At 41.3% G+C, this 24,994-nt stretch overlaps 1 protein-coding gene across 3 annotated transcripts in view; it reads right to left on the bottom strand.

Moving 5' to 3' along the window:
- The window catches only part of DNAH12 (dynein axonemal heavy chain 12), a 181,279-nt gene that overhangs the window by 66,483 nt on the left and 89,802 nt on the right, over positions 1-24,994 (bottom strand). For all 3 annotated transcript variants that reach the window (XM_065550977.1, XM_065550978.1, XM_065550979.1), the window contains exons 38-44: positions 18,807-18,945; positions 16,854-17,020; positions 12,877-13,132; positions 6,530-6,829; positions 3,568-3,746; positions 2,025-2,217; positions 382-543 (exon numbers count right to left, since the gene is read on the bottom strand). In XM_065550977.1, the coding sequence (XP_065407049.1) occupies positions 382-543; positions 2,025-2,217; positions 3,568-3,746; positions 6,530-6,829; positions 12,877-13,132; positions 16,854-17,020; positions 18,807-18,945 (1,396 nt within the window). The remainder of the gene's footprint in view (positions 1-381; positions 544-2,024; positions 2,218-3,567; positions 3,747-6,529; positions 6,830-12,876; positions 13,133-16,853; positions 17,021-18,806; positions 18,946-24,994) is intronic.

The raw sequence follows: 24,994 nt of genomic DNA, 5'->3' as shown, positions 1-24,994 counted from the left end.
CAGTGTGTTATGTATTTGTGAGGAAAGCATGAGGTCAGAATTAAAGTTTGTACCAGATGCAGGATGTATCAACCATCCCATTTTATAAACAAGTTAACACAATTTATAAGAAGATCTTGCAAAAACAAGATTACACAAGATCCAGTAAAAGTCATTAAATGAACTGTACATATCCAAATACACTTTAACAACGGTAAAATTGTAAAATCCTTGATGCAAAAATTCTGCAGTTTTGCTTTAAAATTGTGTTGCTGGGGCAAGTTAACATATGGTTCCCCTTTTAAATTTTTAAATTTTAAATTTTTACTATTTATTGTCAAACCACAATGAAAATAAGAGAGATTACATTTTAAGAGAAATATAGCCATTTTATAAGGATACCTCCATAATGTCTTGTTTTTCATCTGCTGCGAAAAGATTGGGTACTTCTCCAGTATTGAGAACACTGTCAATATCTTCCAAGAAAGCTTCTTCTTTAATCTGTGTGTCTGTGATTATAAACACAGTTTTCAAGCCCTTCATGCCTGCACTCTTCAGAAGGTTCTATAAGAGTCAAAAAATTAACTTTAAGTTGATTGAAAGTACGGTACACTCTAGAACATCCTTCTTGAAAATTAAAACCAAAACACATGCATGTTAATTATGGGCGGTGCGTGAAACTTACTGTGGGGGAGGTGAGCTCCTTGTCCTGCCTCTTCCACCCACAACCTCGCCCACACTCCACCCCTGTTCTGCCCCAGGCCTCACCCCCACCCACCGCTGACTCACCACTCACCTCTTCACCCTATCAAGATCCCCCCCCCCCCCCCGCTCACCCACCTGCTGCTTGCCCCCTCGCCTCCCCTGCCAGACCCTTTCCCTGCCCACCAGGAGACCCCCACCACCACCTGCTGTGCAGCTGGCTCTCCTCCTCACCCTGCTGCTGTCCCCCCCACCCCCCCGCCCCATGAAACCCTCTCTCCTTTTCACCTTAAAGCACTAATAACATTCCCCAAGGGAACTGAACAGGCAACAGGTATAGCTCAATTGCCAGACAGATTCTCCTCTGCGTGGCAGGGAGTTCTGTGTATGCTCTATAGAGAGAGGTGAAAAACCAGGCTACCTACACCAACCTGCACAAGCCTAATTCTCATTTTGAAAAAGTGGTTGTCATTGATAGCCTGCATTAAGGCAGTAGTTTAATCACCTTTCTTACACAAAATTCCCTGACAGACTCGTTTAAACTGGGTTTGAATAAAATGACTAGATCAAGAAATAAACTCACTGGCTATGTCAGCTCCTCCGTGAGCCAAGGTAGCAGTTACTCCCTCTGGGTACAGAGAATAACTGAGGGGTTGTCATTTGGAAACTATTTTTAACCCCAATAACACATTTTCCTACAATATAAAACCCAGCTGAATGTGGCCAAAGGCTTCCTGGGTGTTGGCAAATGCCTGTTAAATGGCTTCATTACTACTTCAATGGCTCTTTAACAGTTGCAGTGATCTCTGCTACTAGGTCTATGGAAGGCTTTTTAACTGTGTAAAGGTTTCAGAGTAGCAGCCGTGTTAGTCTGTATCCGCAAAAAGAACAGGAGTACTTATGGCACCTTAGAGACTAACACATTTGTTTGTCTCTAAGGTGCCACAAGTACTCCTGTTCTTTTAACTGTGTAAAGTTACTCAGGGATCCCCTCCACTCACCCCTCCCCACCCCCCCGCATCTGCCACTGACTCCTCACTCGCATTCTCACACACATCCGCGCCCCGCGGGTAGGAGGGGTGAGGAGAGATGTGGCCGGCAGCTGTGGGGACATGCAAGGGGGGAAGGGGATGGGGTGGAGGAGAGGAGAGGAGGAAGATTCATCCCAGGCAGCAGCAGCAGCAAGCCATGGGAGCCTCAGGGAAGGGTCAGAGCAGGGAGGAGAAGAGGCGGGAGGGTGGGGGCACCAGAGCCTAAGTGTCGGGTGGCAGGGATGGCTGTGCTAGGGCAGGCAACGCCTCCCTTTACCTATCATACCCGCCGCCCATGATGTTAATACTCACCTTCAGATCTTCTCTCCACTCATTCATGCCATAGCTCTTAGAGATCTCTGGCTGAAAAATATACATTTTTGCCATGGCTGTAGCCAAACGGGTCAAAGACTGACGTCCACTCCCTCCCATTCCAACCAGTAAGGCATTGCCACCTGACTGCTTCAGAATACGACTTATCCGAGACAAATGTTCCAACACGTACCTGACAATGAAACAGATTAAACATCTTGACAACAAGTGACAAAGTACATTTAGAAATGTTTTCTATTTTTCTAAGCTAGTATTTTTACTTTCTGTCAATAAGTCTGGGAAATGAGTAGTCTGCCCAACTTCCTGCCCAGAAGAGTACCTCCAAAGCTCTATACGTAGCCAATAAACCAATCTTTCATAACTGTTGTGACAACTATATACACATCACCCGATCACTAAATATAAGCTTTAGGAATTAGTGGGCTTGGACTGATGGAGATGTCAATCTAAAAGAAGAAATCAACAGATAAGGAAATTGCCAATTCTAAAGCACAGCAGCTCCATTAGTCCTAACTTTTGGGAAATATCAATAGTATGAACAGAATAGGAAAGAATACATGGGATAGGTCAATGTTTTCCCCCTTCAAAATATATTTTGTTGCTGATTTTGGGAAACACAGAATTGAGCAATTTCTTTAGAGGGTGGCATCTGGAGATGACTGAATGGAAGTTAGTGCACTGGAGCAGCAAAAAAGCTATTTTCCCATCCTCATCTTTGAACAGTGTGTCAGAAAGGAGAGGAAGAGGAAGGCCCCCAAAAGTAAGAGTCTTGCTTTCAACCTTGGCTGGGAGAGGGGTAAGAATTCCTTCCTAAGGAAGCATAAAACTCATTCAAGAAGATGAAGGGGGACACCATTTAAATTGGTTTCAAAAAAGTTCAATCATCTCAAAGAAAGCAAATTCTGACTTATCCTGAAAAGCCAGTTCAGGATATTTTTCTCTGTGCTTGGTCACTAGGAGACCAGTGGCTTGGTTTGATCAGCCTAGAACCTCACAGGAGGAACTGCAGCTGTGATTAGTAGGGCATGGCTGTGCAGCCCCTCTCAGACTTGGAATCCCTTTCCCTGGTGAAATGAGGGTCCAGAGGCCACAAGCAAAAGTGGTAGAATTCTCCCCTAACAAATAGTTAGAGAGCCACTTCACAGCTAGATCATCATCTGGACTTAGTGCAGCACTTCTAAATTGCTAACATGAGTGCTCCTGCAAAGGGTCCCTGGGAAGAAAAATGTTACTTCAAAAGTTAACTTAAGAAATAAGCAGCGACATGAAAGGAAAAGATCATTGCTCACTCACCTATTCCCTTTCCCCACCAAAAAAGAAAAAATAAAGTCAGTGCATTTGCTTCCCAGTAAAATCATTTGAATTGCCCCCAGCATCTGCCAAGAGGTAATGTAATCAGTGACAGTTTGGTGGAGACATGTGAACGGTAAGAGACAGGTAAAAATTTTGCACTTCTCAAAACTGAATATTATTACCAAGTTGTTTATTGGCTAAAGCTGTTAATAATGCCAAGTATGTGCACCTGAAAATTACAAGGTTCATTCTTGTTTTGTGAGTTTGGTTATATTCTTCCAAACACTGCTCCACAACATCACTGAACTGTTGAACACTTGGAATTTCAATATAAAGTCTTTCATCTCCTTCAAGGTCAGGGTTCATGTAATCACCAAATACCAGACTTCTCATGTCTTCTTCAGTTACCTATGGTATAAAATCAGTAAATTACAAAGTGAAATTTAATTGTCATTTTCCTAAGTCAAAACATTTAAAAATAAAGTTAAAACTAGATAAGTATACCTGAAAATAGAAAAGAGGCGCTGAAATACTTTACCTTAGGTAACAGACTAGATTACCTAATTGGGAGTGCTTCTGTTATAGGGGAGTTATTTTCAGATATATATGAGTTTGATGTATATGTAAAAAAAGTGTTTTTTTCAGGGCTTTCTCTTTATATACTGTAATACGTAATGTATATTATATACATTACTTATTATAATATCATACACTGTAGTGAGTATTCTCTTTGTAATGTTCCCTAGTGCACTTTCACGTAGTACTGTTTCATACAGCGATACACTGAAGTGCACTAGGGAAATTTTAGTACTCACCAACAGGGTCTACATGGACTAATTAATGAGCAATACATTAGTTCACTTTAGAGATCACACCTCCTAGTCACAATACTGATCTACATAGACAAGCCCTTTGATATATGTAACCATTTTTGTTGTTTATTGGATAAACTTCTTTTCGTATTGTATTGGGGTGTTTATTGATTAAAACAAAAAATCAAAATCCCTACTATTAGGTCATGTCTATCTCTAGTAAATATTTATTTATTTATTCTTGGAACACAATTAATTCAAATGCTATTCATGGTCTCATTCACCAACATAATCAAAACTTTCAGGATATAACATAGAGGTACAGGTTTCTTCCCCATCTTAGAAAGTAAGAACTAGAGCCATAAGGTAAGTTCCTTGTCTACACATCAATTAAATGGCAAAAAACAGTGGAAAAAACAAATTATAAAATAAAAATCATCCAAAATACTAGAATGTTCACCTTGAACGGTCCCTTAGAATTTGTATTTACTATGCTAAACAATCTATTCCACCTTATATTTAGCTATGACACTCCAAGTACCTTTCACAGGCCTGAAGAACAACTCTGTGTAGCTTGAAAGCTTGTCTTTTTCACTAATGGAAGTTGGTCCAAGAAAAGATACTGCCTCATCCCCTTCTTTAAATCTAAAGACAGAGACTTTCCCCATGTAGTAGATCAGGTTTCTAGAAGTCCATGCAAAAATCTTCATCATTGAGTTTCCTCTTGCAGATATCACATTTACCGGCAGATGGACCAAGATCCAGACTAATTTCCTCTTGTTGTAATGGTTGGTAAATTCCTTTCAATTTGTTTTTGTCGTCTTACAAATCATGGGCTAAAAAAGAAAAATCTTTGGCCAAGGAGAAGTACCAATGTCTTTCTCATTGCAAGTTTTGATAAAGCTGGGAGAAGAGATGCTGCAGACTGGTTACAATGTTTTAATGTATAAGTTGATCCATCCTAGCTTCTGTGTAACTGGACTTTTTCTTTCCATTATTAGACTCCTGAATATCTCAAATAAAGAATCTACCTAAAAGGGCAAGTCCTAAGCAAATAAAACTGCAAGGTTCAAATAATACTTAAATTATGCCAAAATATCCTTTAAGGGACTTTGAATAAGGACAAAACTTGGGAGGGAAATATGAAATGCAGAGCCAGGCTTGGGGGTGAATCCTGGGACTAATATGTGTGACAGCTGTGCCTTTATGAAAAATAAGGAATTGTTCTTTATGACAGAAAGCAGAGAGATCCCCAACGTGTCTGATCAGAGTAATAGCTGCTGAGGCTGCTTATATAGATGGAGACCACTGACTGAGTTTTGCCTCCGGTGATCCAATTATATGAGGGTCAAGAGGAACTGATCTGCTGAGAGAGAAGCCTGGAGTAAGAGCTCCTGTCTGGGCCATGAGGAAGGTGGGCTGCAGTACCATCGGCCTTATGCCCTATCAAGAGAAGCAGGACTGGAGCTCAGGACAACCCCCAGTCACTCTCTGAGCAGAACAAGAGACAACATTACAATTTCTGCAACAGAGCCTTGAGGAATATTTGGTGTGCATCATGAGGAGCAGGAGCGTTTGTCTTGGATGAAGTAGAAGGAAAACTAAAGAGCTTCAATAAGTTGCAAGAGGAAGCTTTGCCGAGAAGAAAATGACCTGGTAATTGGTCTGCCTATCAGCATGAAAACTAAAGATGGAAGACCACTGATGCAGATTTAAGAATAGACAGGAACAGAATTCCATATATATATAAATCAACTACACCGACATTATTATGAATTAATCTCAGTGTGCAAGACCTGTAGCATATAAAGTATACAAAGTCACATAAACTAAAAGTGCATCAGTCAACCTTTAAAAGTGACATACTAATCTGGTTATTCAAACTAGTCCAGAAATTTTCACAAGCCACATCACAGTTTTCTTAAATTTTCAAAAAGATTAAAAATAATTAATTTCCTAGAGTGCTGAAATGCCAGGTATCCTCCTCCCATCCCCGTGACAGGCATGCTATATTCATTTTTTTTATTCTGGTTTCCAACATAATTTCCTAGCAAAACACAAAAAATTAAATAATTCAATACTATGAATGCCCTGAAAGTGAAATAATCATAATTTTTTTAAACTAATGCAGGTAACAAAAAGTACAAACCTTAAGCCTACCTCTTGCCAGCAGGAAAGAAGAGAAAAATCTTTGTTGTAGGTTGTGGGGTTGTGTGTTGTTGTTGTTTTTTTTTAAATCATGCAACATGCTCCACCAGAGATGGGCACCAAGACAGATAAGATAGAACAGAGATAAAATAGCCACTGCTAAAATTCAGACATTGATACAGAAAATAAAAAAAATAAATTGTTTTGTAATGGCAAAATGTGATTACTTACAGGTGCGTTCCCTTGCCTGAGATGTGCAAAAACAATGTCAAACGCTTCTTTGAAATGGTCTTTTACTATGTCTCTCATTATTCTGAACAACCAGGCTCTATCAGTGTCATCCACAAGACGGTCATAAAATACTCGAAATACTTCATGCACAAACAGACGAATCATCGTATGCTTGCTTTCAACTGATTCTTTTTTAACGAGTAAGCAGCCTTGGACAACACGTGAAAAGTCACGCAGGTTGAATGTGTAATGTGATTTGGCTGGTGTTGGCAGCAGGTTTTTCACGGCTTTTTTATATACCTTAAATATGAAAAAGGCAATGAATAAAAACATTTATTATATTATCGACATGCACCATTTATATCACTTCTCACAAATTATATTTTTCTAATATCATATTTTGCACTGTGAAACAATTCGAAAATATTAAACAAGCCTCACAATATCAGATAATATATGGTATGTTCCCTACTGTTGTCTGGAGTGTTTCATCTGTCTTTAGCTCATGCTGTGTGATGAAATGGAGATGTTTGTAATGAACACTGTCAGCAGGCATCTTTCCCACCTACTCTAAGATATAGATATACATGCCCTGTGTAGAGTCAAAACATTAACCCTATTAACAGACAAATTAACAATAAAAACAATAAAATTTGGTCCTAACTTTCTCCCCAGGCCTGGTCCTAGGTTCTTAGTTTAGGGTTGCTCAGTTCATCTGCTATAACCTCTCCATCTCAGACCAAAAGCTGTCAAGATAGCCCAACTCCAATGCTTGCAGTCTCTAATTTTATTTAACCCAGGCTTTCTGTCCGGACAGGTATTGTGTGGCAGGGTGCCACTTTTTGTCCCAAGTGGGATTTTTGTCCATCCCATCACATGCACTGTTGGAGCCCAAATTATTCTTCAAAAAAGGAATAAATAAATTATCCTGTTACACTGGTCTAACAGAAGAGAATATACCAAAAGCCCTTTGAAACAAAAAGAAAGAAAAAAAGAAAATTAAAAGTTAATTCTTGTTCTCTGAAGCTATACGTCATAACACATTACCATTCTCTTAGAATCCAGGCTCCAAAGGTTCTTATATTGGTGCCAATAGTTAAAAATCCTAAAGTTGCTGGCTTCAGCAGGGGATGGCTCTTGCAGTGGACCATCTTGAGGGTGAGATAGAGCAATTAGCATTCTGAAAGGGGCTCAAAAGAGAGGATCCAAGAGGTTTAGGAGGACAATATTAGGGTCCCATGCTGGAGTAGATTCTCTAGCCTGTGGCTAAGTATGTAATAGGCCTTGAGAAACTTCGATACCATTGGGTGAGAAAAGAGCAAGCATAACTGTACCAGGATATGACAAGCTGAAACTGCTGCAAGGTGAACCACGATGGACCTGAAGGAAAGGCAGGAATGTTTTTAATGCAATATGTAGCCAAGGATTTTGCAGGACTGCCCATATCAAAAATCTCTTCAATTTCAAGGAGTAATGTTTTTTTTCCAAATGGCATTCTACTTTGTATAAGTATTTCTTGCAATGAGCAGTTTCTGACATGGTTATTCAACCAGCTAACATCCAGGCCATCAGATGCAGTGACTTTTGGTCTGGACGATCATCTAACCATGATTCTGAAACATGTTTGGACAGTCAGAGAGTGGAATACAAGGTTGAAAAGACATCTATAACAGCTCTGTCAGCTAAAGCTACCATGGCCAGTAAGAAGCTACAGAGATAAGTGTGGTTCTGTCCTGTCTGATCTTGGCTATCACCCTGAGAATCAGGGGAATTGGTGGAAAAGCATACAGGAGGCCTCAATTCCATGAGAGAAGGACGGCATCAGGTAATGATCCAGGGGTCATGCCCCCTCTTGAGCAAAAGTTGCCCTTGGTGGTGAACAGGTCTATAGTGGGAACTTTCCACTGGTTGAATATCAGCTCTATGATGGACCTCTGCAGAAACCATTCTGCTCATGATGAATTGTTTGCTTAAGATGTCTGTTTCATTGTTGCTGATTCCAGAGAAGTGAAGAGCTGCCAGGTTATCCTCGGCTCAAGAGTTCCGGAACCTTTGTAGAAGTGGGGGAGCCACTGGTGCTGAAACGGGGAGGGGGGCACTATAGGTCCATGCCATCCACTTTTTTTTAACCTGGGTGTAGTCAGGGGGCAGAAGACAGCTCTGCCCCCCCCCCCCCAACTGAAAACCCTGGGCAGGCACGGACCGGCGTCAGCAGGGGCTGTGCTACTTGGCAGCATTTCCCCCACAAAGTATGCCTATGTTTAAAAGTGGGGGCATGACCCTCCAACTTTTAAAAGTGGGGAGGCCATGGCCTCCCATCCTGGCCCCTGCTTCCAGCACTGTTGCCTGGGCTGATGACAACATGTCCATAACTTGACATCTTCTTGACAGAGAGGTGATGTGCAGGTGACTTCTTGTTTGTATAGGTAGTACACTATAGAGGTGATGTCTATCAAGATTTGCACTGTGGAATTTTGAGGAAGAGGTAGGAATGTCATGCAGGAATCCTTGATAATCTGTGAGCTCCAGGACATCTCACGTCGTCCTGGAACCAGGTCCCCTGCATCTGGAGGTTGTCTAGATAACCCCTAACCTGCTCTTGATACATGTATGATTGTGTCATGGTCAGAGGGTGGGGGCAAGAAAGGTACCCCTCTACATATGGTCTTGGGGCTAGCCACCAACTCAGCTCTGAGATGATGTGTGGTGGAACCACAACTTTCTTGTTCATCTAGTGTCCCAACAGGGAATGGACAGACCTTAGATTTGTAGAGGCCACAGGTGAAGTCTGGCAAGCAGCGTCACACATGTGCATGCAGACATGTGACCTAGCAGACCAAGGCAAGTCCATACTATCATGGCCAGATTTTATCTTAATCCATTCAGTATTGATTGCAGGGACAAGAACCTGTACTCGAGAAGATATGGTTTTGCCAACTAGCCTTGGGGTGAGAGATGATTTTTCATAGTTCACCAGGTGGTGTAGTTGGACAAACAAGGAGAGGAGACTAACTGTTACCATCTTTTGCTAGGATCTGTCACTGATCAGCCAGTTGTCTCAATATGAGTAGACATGCAGGCCTTTCATCTTTATATGTGCCCCCTACCATTTCTAGGAGTTTTGTGAAGACTGTTGGGGCCATGGAGATTGATAATGGTTGAGCCTTACTGTGAACGGTTGGGCCTTACTTCCTGGGGACCAAGTGAATAGCTGTGTGGAAATACCTGGCCTGTAAATTGACAGCCATGAACCAGCCTTGAGGATGAAGAGAGGGAATGATGGGGGCAAGTGTTACCATCCTGAATCAGAGACAGCACAAGAAGACTCCTTAGGGCCAGGACAGGAAGAAAATCTCTTTTCTTCTTCACAATAAAGAATGATCAGGAATAGAAATCTCTTCTCCAGTACATCTGCAGTACCATCTCTACGGCTCCTACAAGAAGCAGTGAGGCCACATCTGTTTGTAGTAAGCTCTCTCAAGAAAAGTCCCTTTAGAAGAATGGGGAAACGGAGTGGATAGAGGGCAGGGATTGGAATTGGATTGGGTAAACATTGGTGATGATCTCTAGCACTCATGTGTTGGATGCGTGGCAGATCAAGCTCAGTTGTAGAGAGCGATGTAGCTTACAAAGATTACCTTCTACTCTGGACTGGCTCTGGTGTGGCTCCTGACAGTCCTGACAAATCTGCTGTCCTGAAGCAGGTGCAGAGTGTTACGGAGGAGGAGAAAGAATGGTGCCTCTTAGTGACCCATGGCTTCTTCCTGAGGAGATAGCAGGGTTGCCTGGGCTGGTACAACATAGTTCCCTGCCTCATCCAAGGCTAATATTGGTAAGGTTTATGACAAGAGACTGTTGTGCACCTCCCCAAGGAGCACAGAGTGGCTCTCAAATCATTCAGGAAATGTAAAGCACTATCCATGTATTCACTAAATAGCTCCATCCACTGAAGAACAGGTCTTCTATTATAACTTGCACCTCCTCGGGGATGCCTGAAGCCAGTAATCATAAGGCTTTTTGCATCATTATGGCTGTAGCCATGGATCTGCCCTTCATGTCCAAGGTAAACATGGCTGCCTGGAGAGTGGGCTTAGGCATTAATTAGCCACCCCGTCTGTGTCCTTAAGCTCTTTCTTACTATCTTGTGGAAGCTTAGCTAAGAATAGTGACTATATCCCATTTTAAAAAGTTGCACTCGGCCAGGAGAGCTTGGTAACTAGAAATACAAAGTTGCAGGGAAGCAGAGGAGTGATCTTTCCTTCCAAAAAGGTCCCATTTTTTCAGACCCTTCTCCTTTGTGGACTAGATTTTACCTGGACCACAGAGACAACTAATTAACTAATGGGGTCACAGCAAAAATATTCAACCCTCTTCTGTGGGACTTGGTACCATTTCTCAACCCTTTTTGTTGTGGCAGGAATGGTGGTAGCTTTCTGCCACAGATCTTCAGTTGGGTTGTGTATTTATCATTTATCAGGAGGGCAATTCTAGCAGAGTCTAATGCAGTCAGGATGTTGAACAATTTATGAGGCTTCTCCTGTACCACCAAAGTCTTGATATCCAACATATCTGCTATCCTCAACAACAACTCTTGGAAATCTTTGAAATCAGCCCAGGTTGGTACTAGAGCTACCACTTTGTCTGGTGATGACGACGAGAAAAGTCTTCTGGAGGTGAGGGAGCATAGCATCATTCTCCTGGTCCCATATGACTGCACCGGATACTCTGTTCTGCCAGGTGTCAGTGGTCTGGCCAGGAATGTTGTCTGAGAATTTGATCTCCTCCATTTCCTGGAGTGAGATGGGGACCATCTTCTGGAAGCTTGAGACAATGGTCCCCAATACACCTAAAAGGGCCATGGTGGCATACCATAAGGGCATGACTGGCTCACATGGTGTCCACTGCTAGTCACAGTGAGGCTGTGATTCAGCTCTAAAAGAAAAGCTGCCAGGTCTCTCCAGTGGGTTACCTGCTGACCTCAAGGGGGATGATTCTTAACTTCAGGTTTGTGAGAATGTGTGGCCCAGCAACAGGGAAGATGAATACACTTCCTCCAAGGGCACTGCCAAGGCAACATTGATCTCAGTACTGGAGTCTGTTCTGGTGTCAGCAGTGGTCTCGATGCAGGGGGTCATCCTTGGAATAGGTGTGGATATCTGCCAGTACCATGGGTGACTCTACTGATGGAGTTGGTGTCACTGCCTGCATGGTCATCGGAGTCGATGCTCAGGCATGCTTTGTTGATATTACAAGTATAGCCAATTCCATGCCATCAGCTCCCATTTTTTTGTTTGAAGCTTAGTAGTCTAGGTTTGCTTAGGTGTCTCCTTGTGTGATCATAAAGATCTGTGCCTGGAATCTCAGCTTCTGTGCTCAGAACATCCTTTCAGCACTGGCCTTCAGTGCCAGAGGTGTCAGTGCCAGGATTCTTGATAACTTTTTTTTTTTTGGGGGGACACTGAGGGTTTATCAGCACCAGCTTTCAGTGTTGCACTACTGCTGCAGGGGGCACTCCTGGATGTTGATTTCTTCAGTATCTCATCAGACTTGGTACTCATTTCTCAATTGATTATTCCAGCAAATGGAGCTTAAGATAAGCATCCTGTGACCTGTATGCCTTTGAGGAAAAGGTGCAGCATACCTAGCCTTGATCTGGTATGTGGCTTTCACCCAAGCAGAACAGGCATCTACTAAGACTATCAGTAAGCAGGATCAGGCCATCACGTAATGGGCAAGGCTTAAAACTCAAAGGTTTGGAGTTCATCATGACGCAGGAGCAGATAGCATTTAGCCATGCTGTATTGACGGGGAGTCTCTCTCTCTTTTTTAAGTTCCAAATTTAACTAATTAGGGCGTCTGATGCAATTTCCTGCTAGGAAAGGAAGATGATTGTCCAGTAAAGCAGAATGAGTAGAAGAATTAGCCAGTATTAAGGAGTAGCAGATTGGACATTGCTAGAGTCCATCATGTCTCCACATGCAATAAGAGGAAATTGAGGGACAGCTGCGGCCACTCCGCCCTTATGCCCTTGCATGGGAGCACAAACAGGCACTACATGGAGATGCAGACCCAAAGGACACTGCTATTGAAAAGACTCCAATCTTGCAGAGATGAAGTGCATGTGTACCAATATTGGTGTCCACACTGACACACAAGTTTCTAGCAAAATAAAGCTTTACCCATAAAAATAACTTAACTTCATATAAATAAATGCTGTTGAATTGTCTATACTTTGAAAATAGTAATGGGGACTAGATTTCCCAAACTCCAATATCGTCAGTTTAATCAATCTGGAACTTTACCAAGTAGTGGAAAATAGAACTTTCAGGAAGGTATTTGCTTCTTACCTCCATAGTGCCACTGACAATTTGGTTTCCAATTGTGAAGAATTCAGGAGCAAATTCGTTATTCCTAAGGTAGAAAGCTACTATGGTAGAGAAGATACGGACCATAGTTTCATCACTAAAGGAGTTAATGGTGCAAATGTTGAAGTGTCGCAGAAAACGAGATGTAACAGCATTCCTCCCACCTCCTGGAGGTCCCATAGCAGCTATCAACTGTATGTCAACCAGTGTAATTTTATTTGTGTCCTTTAAGTCGTACCTCCAAAACAAATTACAATGTGATATTTAGACAATTACAGATATAACAAAGCAGTCCTAACGCAGGTAGTCTGATACATCTGCACTACAGAATTTTTTAGATATGATACCTTAGGCCCCAATTCTACAAAGCCATGCACATGGACCTTTGAGTTCACTTCAGTGGAGCATCACGTGGGGTCAAGGACACACATACATGTTTTGCTTTGAAGCATTGAGGCCCAAATCATTAGTTTTAATCTGGGATTCACAATTCCATCCCACAGTTTTGTGTGACAACAACTAATACATAGATTGTAAGCTCTCAGGGACTGGAACTATTTTTTTGTTCTGTGTTTATACAGACCTAGCACAATAGCGTCCTGGTCCATGATTAGGGCTTCTAGATGCTCTGATAACACAAATAAATAATAACTAATGACAATGTCAATTGGAGAGTTATACTTCCGATATCCAAGAGCAACAGATATCTGCAGCCATGAAAATGCTGGGGGACTTAGGTTCTTCCTTTCGCTGTACTCCCTAAAATGTAAGTTTTTTTTTTAAATTTAAAAACATGTATTTCTAGGCCTCCTGGTTGGAAAGTTAGTCTTCATACACTAAAGGGCACTTTTATTTTCTCAATCAGGCAGACTGAAATAATACATCACCCTAAAAGTATGAACTTTGCCTACATCTGTTGTTATTTATACAATGCCAATTACAGCATAGACAAATAGAGTTGAAGGGTACCTCAATGAGTTTACACTTTTATTTTATCTTGAAAGAACATTAACTTCAAAGCTTATGTTGGAGCATTGAAATACTTATAAATTTGAAACAATTTGACCAATATGTAGTAGTTTAACCATGTGAATTTAAATACATTGTTTTGCAGTATACATGATGACATCTTTAACCAACAAATTAGTATAGAAACATACACATTAGATATTAATCAAATAATTATTTCTAAATTCATGGTCCTTAAAGATCTACTAATTTTCTTTATTTACTTTCTTCAAAATTTATGATCCAAACCAGTTATAATGTAAGTGGATTTGTTAAACATTTAAAATTAATGCTCTGAAAAGGAAACAAAAAAGTATCTCTGAACTTTCTTTCCAAAGTTGCAAAATTTTCCATGCCTTATATTTGTAGAGAATTAAAACAATGGGAGGAGATTAATTTGCAGAGAAAGTCCAGAAACACTATGATGCCAATACACCTCTACCCAGATATAACGCTGTCCTCAGAAGCCAAAAAAATCTTACTGCGTGATAGGCGAAACCACGTTATATTGAACTTGCTTTGATCCGCCGGAGTGCGCAGGGTTGGTCCTCTTCTGCCTAACCCCTAGTATTCAGCCCTTCTCTGAGTTTTTCAGAATGGAGAGGGGTAACTAGTGATGTTCCCCAAGGGTCAGTCCTAGGACCAATCCTATTCAACTTATTCATAAATGATCCGGAGAAAGGGGTAAACAGTGAGGTGGCAAAGTTTGCAGATAATACTAAACTGCTCAAGATAGTTAAGACCAAAGCAGACTGTGAAGAACTTCAAAAAGATCTCACAAAACTAAGTGATTGGGCAACAAAATGGCAAATGAAATTTAATGTGGATAAATGTAAAGTAATGCACATAGGAAAAAATAACCCCAACTATACATACAATATGATGGGGGCTAATTAAGCTACAACTAATCAGGAAAGAGATCTTGGAGTCATCGTGGATAGTTCTCTGAAAATGTCCACGCAGTGTGCAGCGGCAGTCAAAAAAGCAAACAGGATGATAGGAATCATTAAAAAGGGGATAGAGAATAAGACAGAGAATATCTTATTGCCTTTATATAAACCCATGGTACGCCCAAATCTTGAATACTGCATACAGATGTGGTCTCCTCATCTCAAAAAAGATATACTGCCATTAGAAAAAGTTCAGAAAAGGGCAACTAAAATGATTAGGGGTTTGGAACGGGTCCCATATGAGGAAAGATTAAAGAGGCAAGGACTTTTCAGCTTGGAAAAGAGGAGACTAAGGGGGGATATAATAGAGGTATATAAAATCATGAGTGGTGTGGAGAAAGTGAATAAGGAAAAGTTTATTTACTTGTTCCCATAATATAAGAACTAGGGGCCACCAAATGAAATTAATGGGCAGCAGGTTTAAAACAAATAAAAGGAAGTTCTTCTTCACACAGCGCAAAGTCAGCCTGTGGAACTCCTTGCCTGAGGAGGTTGTGAAGGGTAGGACTATAACAAGGTTTAAAAGAGAACTAGATAAATTCATGGAGGTTAAGTCCATTAATGGCTATTAGCCAGGATGGGTAAGGAAAGGTGTCCCTAGTCTCTGTTTGTCAGAGGGTGGAGATGGATGGCAGGAGAGAGATCACTTGATTGTTATCTGTTAGGTTCACTCCCTCTGGGGCACCTGGCATTGGCCACTGTCGATAGTCAGGATACTGGGCTGGATGGACCTTTGGTCTGACCCAGTATGGCCGTTCTTAAATAAATAAAACTGAATTTTAATTTCAAGCACTAAGTTTGCATTAATTCATTTGGGGAACAAAAATAATCACAAAGGGATCATGTTCATGCTGGAGCAAATTCATTTAAAATTTTCAGCAAATCTTTAAAGATTTTTTGCAATAATTCCCCACTAGTAGCTTTCAAAACACCCCTATTAAATACATCACAAAGAGAGCTGTGCAGAGTGCTAATTTTTAAACTTGCTGGCATGTCTGAAAAAATCGTTGTGTGTCAAACAAAATGTTTTGCTACACCAGAAATTAAATATTTTGTACAGATATCAAGATTTTTTAAAATAAAATTCAAGGAAATTTCTAAGTGAGAAGTCATTTTGAATAAAAAAAATCAAAACATTTAATTTAGAAACCATTCAGCAAAATTTACACAAATTCATTAAATGTTTTGGTTGTTCTGAATCTGCATTTTTCGCCAAGAAAAGTTTCATCCAAAACATTTTGCACAGCCTCTAGTCACTAGGAGCAACTAACTTGGCCATATTTTTAAAAATTTGAGCAAGTCCTTAACAGGAAAGATTAATGGCTATTAGGAGTACAGTCACTAGATCTGTAGCAAGGTTGGACTCAACCTTCAGACCCTCTTTTCAGCCCAGGATGCTCAAATGTTCCAACTATTTTCCACTATAAATTTAAGAGAATCCTGGAAGCCATGATTAACTGGCAGATGAAATTTAAGATTAACTGATTCATCAATTGGATTTCAGACAACAGCACAAATCACTGATTTCATTTTCTGAATTGATTGAATGCCATTGCAACTTCAATGGTCACAACCCTATTAGGTCTGGCAGTTCACTCTGAAAGAAGGAATGGTGGGGAAAACAAATACAAAAGTAAGACTAAAACTGGAGAGAAAAAAACTAAAAAGTCACAAACAACAACAAAAGAAGAGAAACAATGACATCTGCAGAAATAGGAAAAGAAAGAAAATCTATATTGTGTATAGAAACTCTACTCAATAATGACAAGAAGTCATGGACTGCTAAAAATAAGCTGAAAATCAATCTCTTAAATTAAAAAAAAGTCACTTATGAGTGTATGACTAAAAAGCAACATAAGGATTGTTTAAAATGTAAATAATTTTAAAATGACAATGTTGGCTTATAAAAAAAATATAAATAGCATTTACTGAAAATTAAATGATAATGGCAAAATTATCCACTAATTTACTGTAAGCTTTAGATCTGTCTTGAATAGTTACCAAATTCCATGGTCAAAAAACTGTCTTAAAAGTTCAATGGGAGGCTGAGCTCCATATTTCTCCAATGCAGGCATATTCATATCATCTACAAAGATGACACACTTCTTTCCCATAGGAGGGCCAAATACTCCTTTGCGTCTTTTGTCCAGTCTTGCCATAATAATGTTCTAAAAAACAGAATGGGACCATTTAAAGCATTAATTTAATATGCAGCCCAACTATATTACATAATGGAAAATAGTGTACTGAAACACTTCATGGCTTTAATAATTAAGAAAATCAGAATTGGAAAATACAGATATGAATATTAATTTTTTGTAATCCTCTTTCTCTTGTTATTCTACATTTATTTGGTGAGCTTACTGAAATGAAAAAATTATAATCTGTTTTAATTTATTTCTGATTTCAAGTTTGTCTCCCTCCTGATTTCAATGATCCTACTCGTCTGCTGAAAGTTGAGCATATGCTTAAATGCTCTACTATGTCAGGGCTCAGCACCTCAGAAGATTGAGCCCTAAAAATTTCCCGACCTTAATCTTACAATTTGCTCTTTTTGGGTGAGCATACTGCTACACCCACACAGAACCACAATGGATGTCTACTCATATTTAAATACAGGATCTGGGCCCTAATTTGATAGTGTCAAGGAAACCACTCATGGCAGAGATATAGTACTATCTTGGTGCTCAACAAAGGGAAAATTGGACTGTGGGAAAAACTTCTTTAACAGGAAAAAGAAGAACTATCCACTAACAAAAAATTACTCCAGATTTATGTAGGATTTCAACACACTGCAATTACAAAAAATATTCAATATATTAAGTAACAGAGCAAACATATGGTACAAATTTTTACAGAATTGGTCACCCTCCTTTGTAATTGTACTCACAATTTTCAATCCAGAGAACCCTGATGGGGCCCATTTGCACTGACATCAGGCAGAAAGGTTTGCACAAGCAAATCCCTTTGTGGGATCAAAACCAAAGCATTTGAATAATCAAAAACTGGGTAGCATTTGAGCAAACAGCATTTGGATATATAAATCAAGTACTATAGTTAGATGATTATAATAACCATTCATTTTGTCTGGTCAAATGTAGATTGCGCACATCCTCCTGAGTTTTTACACTTACAAAATGCTTAGATTGAGAAACTATATACATAATAACTTAGCTATGAAAGCCAGTGAGCAGGTAACATTTTAGTGTATGCTTTGATAGTAGAGCTGTAAATGCTGAAAATTCCAAGTATTTATTACAATTTTTGGAGTGTGATATCAAAAAAGCAAAGCAAATTTAAACATCAGGTTGTTTTAAAAACTAAAAAAAAAAAAAAAAAACATCATCCCCCCTGCCCATCAATTTCACTGATATGCCATTTAGCCACATCCTCGTTCTTAATAATAAGGGTTAGCTTTGTTGAATCATAATAAATCATTTCTGGAACTTTTTTATTACTTTAAATTTTTTCCAAAGCCGATAATTTTTATTTATTTATCTTAGATTTCTAAAATCAAGTCCAGCTTACATCTCTGAACACATACACACAAATGAAAAAAAATACAAAAATTTGTTTGACAAAATATCAAATAAACATTAAGAGGCTTAACCCCAATTAAACCAAGCCATATGCTTATCCACTAAAGCAACAACCTCAGCGATCAGATGGGCTCTCAACTATGCCCTGAAGATCAGCAAACATAGGCTCTATGAGACCAAAAGGAGATGTGAATTTCAGGGCCGGAGTAAAGTAAATTGAGTCTATGCTGATATTTTGTTTTTAAACAACATTTCATTGACGTTCCAGGAACCATTACTACTATAAAAATATCACAATAAAAGTATCTTGAAATGACAGAGCCAAATCTTATCCACTGAACAAATTCCAAGTAAATTTACATCTCTGTCTATATAATCTCATTGTAATTAATGTTAACCAGCTGCTTCTACCAACCTGGATCTGATTGGCACTGGTCCGTGCTGAAAAATTAATGAAGAATGGAAAGTATCTTTCCTTTTCCAAGTTGTTCATTAACTTATCCTTCACATATGCAGACTTTCCAGTACCTGTTGGTCCCACAAAAAGCAATGGTCTTTGCAAAAAAGAATACAAATTTACATTAGTCAATCAAAAGCAAAATAGTAAATAAAACATACACCCAATTAAACTAAAAATGAAATACTGAACACATCTGCTCTACTTGTAAATATGTGTAAACCACTGCAAACACCAATACGTTAAAAATGTGTGTTAAATTTTATTCTTAGTTAGACACTTCTATAACCCCACTGAAATAAAGAATCACTTAAAATTAATGGGGTTGCAGAGGTGTAACTGAAAGTAGAATCAGGCTCGCAAGGTAGAGGGACCTTACTAACAAAGAAATGCATAGTCTGAAATACACTGTATTGTGTCTACACTGTAACCATAATTCAGCTGTTAAAGTCTTTAAGATCAGGAGTAAATAGTTCAGAGGGCCTTGTGCATGATTTCGACACTGGGGTGAATTTTACCCAACAGAAACAGGAAGTTTAGAAATGCCAGCTGGGATTTTTCAGGGACTTCAGTGCTCAACTCCCTTTGAAATTCAATAGGATTTAGAGACTTAACTCTCTTAAGCCCCTTTGAAAATTCCAGCTGTCACCATCAAAACTCCAGAAATTGTTGATATAAGAAGATAATTCACCTTCCATCTTGGGGGAAGGGAGGAAGTTTGATTAGACTTGCAGGGTACAGACAACCCCAGAGTTCCTGGGGGAGAATGGGAGAAGGAAAGGGAGGGGCAAGCCTTTGCTCCACCCCCACTTCACCTAGAACACATATGGAAATTGTCCATTGAAGGAAGAGAGAGGGGGTGGAGAGATTTCTCTGCCTCTCCCTGCTGCCATAAAATGGGGGAGTGGGGAAGAGAGCTGATAATCTCTTATGACCTCTTCCCTTCCTGAATGTGAAGTCCTCAGGGTTTGCAGCAGCCACCTTGCTGCAGTTGCTGCCCCACCATCCCAGGCCAGCCCTGTAATGGAGGTATAATTTCAACTGTTTCCAAGATGTTGTGGGTCTGACTGATGGCCAGTTTATGGGATCAGGAAGGAATTTGTCCCATGAGACCAGATTGACAAGGAGGCATAGTTTTAAATAAATAAGGAGTAAGGCCAGGAATTTAAAAACTGTATGTTTACCAGTAGAGTTTGTAATTTCATTGCAATTTATGACTGATGTTCACTGTGGGTGAGCAACTCAAAGGTATCACCTCCCAGAGGCAAACATGAGTAGAACACCCTATTAGCCTGGAAGAAGAAGGGGAGACCTTAAGACTTCATAGACTGAGGCACCCTTCATGTGTACCATCATTCCCCTTCATGGGGGAAGGGTCAGAGGACTCAGAGAAGGGCTGAATCCTAGGGGTTAGGCAGAAGAGGACCAACCCTAATGTTTAGTTTTTTGGCATGGAGGCCATTTAACCCTGAACAGGACCCACATGTATACCTAGTGTTTAAGAAGGGAGTGTATGATGAGTTAAAGGAAGGTTACTCAACCTGTGCAGTAACTGAGGTTCTTTGAGATGTGTCCCCCTATGGGTGCTCCACTGTAGGTGTGGCAGCACCTCCTGCACCTGGGATGGAAGATCTTCATCAGCAGTGCTTGTTGGATGGCACATGCTCACCTTCCTCATCTCACACCATGAGTGGGATGTATATATAGCACTGGTCCAACCACCTCCTAGTTCCTTCTTTGCTACAGAACTTATGTTTCAGCTCCAAAGCAGAGGGGAGGAGGGTGGGTAGTGGAGCACCCACAGGGACACACTCCTTGAACAACCAGAGTTACTGCACTGGGTGAGTAACCTTCTCTTCTTCTTTGAGTGATGTCCCTATGGGTGCTCCACTGTAGATGAGTAGAAAGCAGTGTCCCTAATTGGAAGGCTGGGGTTTTGGAATGGCATTTACTGCAGATGATAGGACAGTATCATCTGAGTATCTGCTGAGGCATCCTGAGTAATGGCATAGTGACAGACAAAAGTGTCCGCTGATGCCCATGTGACCACTTTGCAAATGTAAATAACTGGAATATTACTGAGGAAAGCAAGAGAGGTGGAGAACGAGTGGTTGGAATGTGCTCTAGTTCCAGGAGGAGGCTGTCATTTTTGTAGCTGGAAGGACAGATATAAACACCAAGAGATCCACTTTGAAAGGCATTGCTTAGAGATGGCTGCACCTTTGGATCTTTTGGCTGTTGAGAGGAATAAGCATGGTGATTTTTGGAAAGGTTTAGTTCTGACCAAGTAGAAAGCTAATGCTCATCTGACATACAGGGTATGCAATGCTGTCTCCTGTTGGTTGCTGTGAGGCTTTGCAAAGAAGCAAGGAAGGTGGATAGATTGATTGAGATGGAAAGAGGATGGTACCCTAGGTAAAAATTTTGGACATAGACATAGAGTAACCTTGTCTTTATGAAAAACTGTATATGGGGGGTATGCCATAAGGGCTCCAATTTCACCAACCCATTGGGCAGAGGTGATAGGGACAAGAAATGCCATTTTCATAGATAAGTGAATGTAGGAACATGTTGCTATTGGTTTGAATGGGGGTCTTTATGAAAGAGGCTAGATCCCAAGCAGGGGTTACATCCCATATGTGAGGGTAAAGATTTTGGAAGTCCTTTAGGGAATGTTTCATGAGTGGGTGGTTGAAGACAGAGTGGCTGTCTATGTGACAGTGAAAGGTTGTGATAGCTGCCAAATACACACAGATGGAGCTGGTGGATAATCCCAACTATTTAAGGTGTAAATTATATTCCAGGATAAGTGATAATGGAGCATTCATTGTGTCAACCTGATAGGAGGCACACCAGCATTGGAATCTAGTCCATTTTTGGAGGAAAGTGCTTCTAGTCATGTCATGTCACGTCTGCTATTCAAGAGTACTTGTTTATTTATATACTTGCTTATGAACAGGTTATTTCCGAATCCTGGAACCATGGAGAAGCCATGTTTTCAGGTGGAGCAGCTGTACATTGGTGCTATCCACATCCTGAGAAAGAAATCATGGAGTTAGGCGAAGAGAGATCGGAGAACATACTGTCATGCAAAGGAACTATGTATACCAGACCTGTTGTGGCCAGGTCGGAGCTATAACAATGTTCGGTTCCAGTCCCTCTGTATCTTGTGGAGTACACGAGACAGAAGGGGAAAGGGAGGAAAGGCCTAGATTAGCAGAGCATACCATACGATGAGGAATGCATCTCCCAGGGATCCGTGCCCCAGTCCCGTTCTCAAGCACAACTGAGGGCAGCAAGCATTATCTGGTGTGTCAATAGTGGGGAATCCCCAGCAGTTGAAAATGTGCTGAAGGACTCAAGCATCCAGTTCCCACTCGTGATCATGGGAGAATCGCCTGCTCAATGAGTCCCCAGTGGTGTTCTGGTGTCCAGGGAGGTATGCAGCTCAGATGGTAATGCCATGTTGGATACACCAGTTCTATAATTTCAGTGTTGCGGAGCATAAAGAGGGGCACTTGCTCTGCCTTGCATGTTGATGTAAAACATGCAGGTGATATTGTCCGTCATGACTCTCATGGTGCGATGTGCGATCAATGGGAGAAAGTGTTGGCAGGCATTGCAGACTGCCCGTAGCTCTAAGAGGTTGATGTGCAGGGTGAATTCGGTGAAAGACCATCTGCCCTTGTTTGTTTGATTGCAAAGGTGCACTCCCCAATCGATTACGGATGACTCATGGATGGTGCTGGTTGAAGGAAAGGAATACCAACACAAACATTTTTGGGCTGAGTCCACCAGAGCAGTGAGTCCTTGACCATCATAGGCATGGAAAGGAGTTCATGCAGACTGTGTCTGTGATGGAAATAGACTGTAGGCAACACACCTGAAGGCAATGCATGTGTAAACCTGCATGTTTTACCATGAAGGCAGGGCCGGCTCCAGGCACCAGCTTACCAAGCAGGTGCTTGGGGCGGCCACTTCGGAGAGGGGCGGCACATCCAGCTGTTCGGCGGCAATTCGGCGGACGGTCCCTCACTCCCGCTCGGAGTGAAGGACCTCCCGCTGAATTGCCGCCGCAGATTGCGATCGCGGCTTTTTTTTTTTGTTTGGTTGCTTGGGGCGGCCAAAACCCTGGAGCCGGCCCTGCATGAAGGTGGCTACCACCATGTAGCAGAGTAGCTGGACTCATGTCCTGGCTGAGATCTGGGGGCAGGTTCTGACCTTGGATACAAGATTGACTGTAGTCAAGAATCTGTGAGTTGGGAGGAAGGCTGAAAGCATGTATAACATCCAGTTGTTCCCCGATAAACTCTAGACATTGCACCGCTGTCAGTGTAGATTTCTCCAAGTTTATACAAAGGCTGAGACTCAAGAAAAGGTCCATTGTCATACGAATGGTGCAAAGGGTGTCAGTTTCAGATGGGGCCTTGAGGATACAGTCATCCAAGTATGGAAAGGTGACAACACCCTCTTTGTGTAGGGAGGCAGCGATGACTGCAAGGACCTTGGAGGACACATGAGATGCTGCCAACAGTCAGAAGGGCAGTACCTTGTACTGATAGTGATTGGTCCCCATGATGAACTGGAGTACCTGTCTGTGAGCAGGATGTATTGTGATATGAAAATACGTGTCTTGGAGATTGAGGGCTGAGTACCCAATCCCCCTGTTCTAGTGCTGGGATAATGGTGTAGAGGGTAACAATCTTGAAGCATTGCAGTTTGACAAACTTGTTTAGGTTTTGAAGGTCTAGGATTGGTTTCCCTTGCTGGATTTCTTTTGGACCAGAAATTAATGAGAGTAAAAACCCTTCCCTCTGTGCTGGGATGGGACTGGTTCTATAGCTCCTAGTCACAGAAGATGATTTATCTCATCTCGTAGGATGGGTTTGTGAGAAGTGTCCCTGAAGAGAGACAGAGAAGGAATGTGGTGGGGTGGGATAGATAGGAAGGGGATGGAGTATCCTTCCCTAATGATCTCCAGAACCCACTTGTCTGAGGTAATGAGCCGCCATGATGGAAAGAAAGAGGTTAGGTGTTTGCCAAACTCGTGGGATGTGGAAGACAGTTGATGTGACTAAACAGGGGATGGCTTCTCGGGGCCTTGACCACAACTTCAAAATTGCTGTTTGGTTGGAGGTGCATGAGAAGTAGCTCCCTGTGGAGTTGTATGTCTGCATTTGGTAGGGGGCTTCTGTCAATGTTGCTGGGTATCATATTGTCCTTGGGGAGTGTATTGCAGTGGTGGGGATCATGGAGGAAGTTGATACTTCCCTGGGCGTCTCGTTGGTGCTGGAGTGTAAATGCCCAGAGAACGAAGAGTTGCTTGGGAGGCCTTAAGGGAATGTAGGGAGTCATCTGTACACACCATGAATAATTTGGAGCCCTCAAAAGGTAGGTCTTCAATGGTGGTTTGTATCTCCTTCAGAAGGCCATGCAGCCATGATGCCCATCTCATGACAATGGTGGTTGTGATGGAATGGGCAGCGGTATCCGCAGAGTCCAGAGAGACTTGCAAAGCTGTCCTTCACATTTGTGTGCCTGGAGTTGTTCTTTTTTGTCATCAGGAAGGTCTTGACAGAATTCCTGTATTTTAGAGTAGTTGGTGTAATTATACTTGGCCATAAAAACACTGTAATTGGATAAATGGAACTGGAGAGTAGCAGATGAATAAGCTTTGCGTCCAAACAGGTCCATCGTTTCCAGTCTCTATTATGATGGACATGTCGAGGTTGGTATTGGTGTCCTTTTTCTTGCACGACATTGACAACCAAGGAATTTGGGATGGAGTGAGAAAACAGAAATTCAAAGTCCTTTGTGGGAACATAATATTTTTTGTCCATCCACTTGCAAGTCAGTGGGATGGATGCTGGGGTCTGCCAGAGCACCTTGGCAAAATCGAGAAGGCCTCATTGATAGGGAGGGCTATTTTTGTGGAGGAGGATGTGTGCAGGATGTCAAGCAGCTTATTTTATTGGTTCTTCACCTCCTCCAAAGGAATGTGGAGGGAGTCTGCAATCCTGCGAAATAACTCCTGGAAATGTTTGAAGTCATCAGCTGTAGTAGGGGGTGGAGGCATGATCTCCTCTTCTTCTCCTGATGAGACTAAATGGAATGGTGGTGGAATTTTCTCCTCTTGTTCTTCCTCC

The sequence above is a fragment of the Chrysemys picta genome, chromosome 7, assembly GCF_011386835.1.
Source record: "Chrysemys picta bellii isolate R12L10 chromosome 7, ASM1138683v2, whole genome shotgun sequence".
NCBI lineage: Eukaryota > Metazoa > Chordata > Testudines > Emydidae > Chrysemys > Chrysemys picta.
This window is presented reverse-complemented; position numbering and strand designations above follow the sequence as displayed.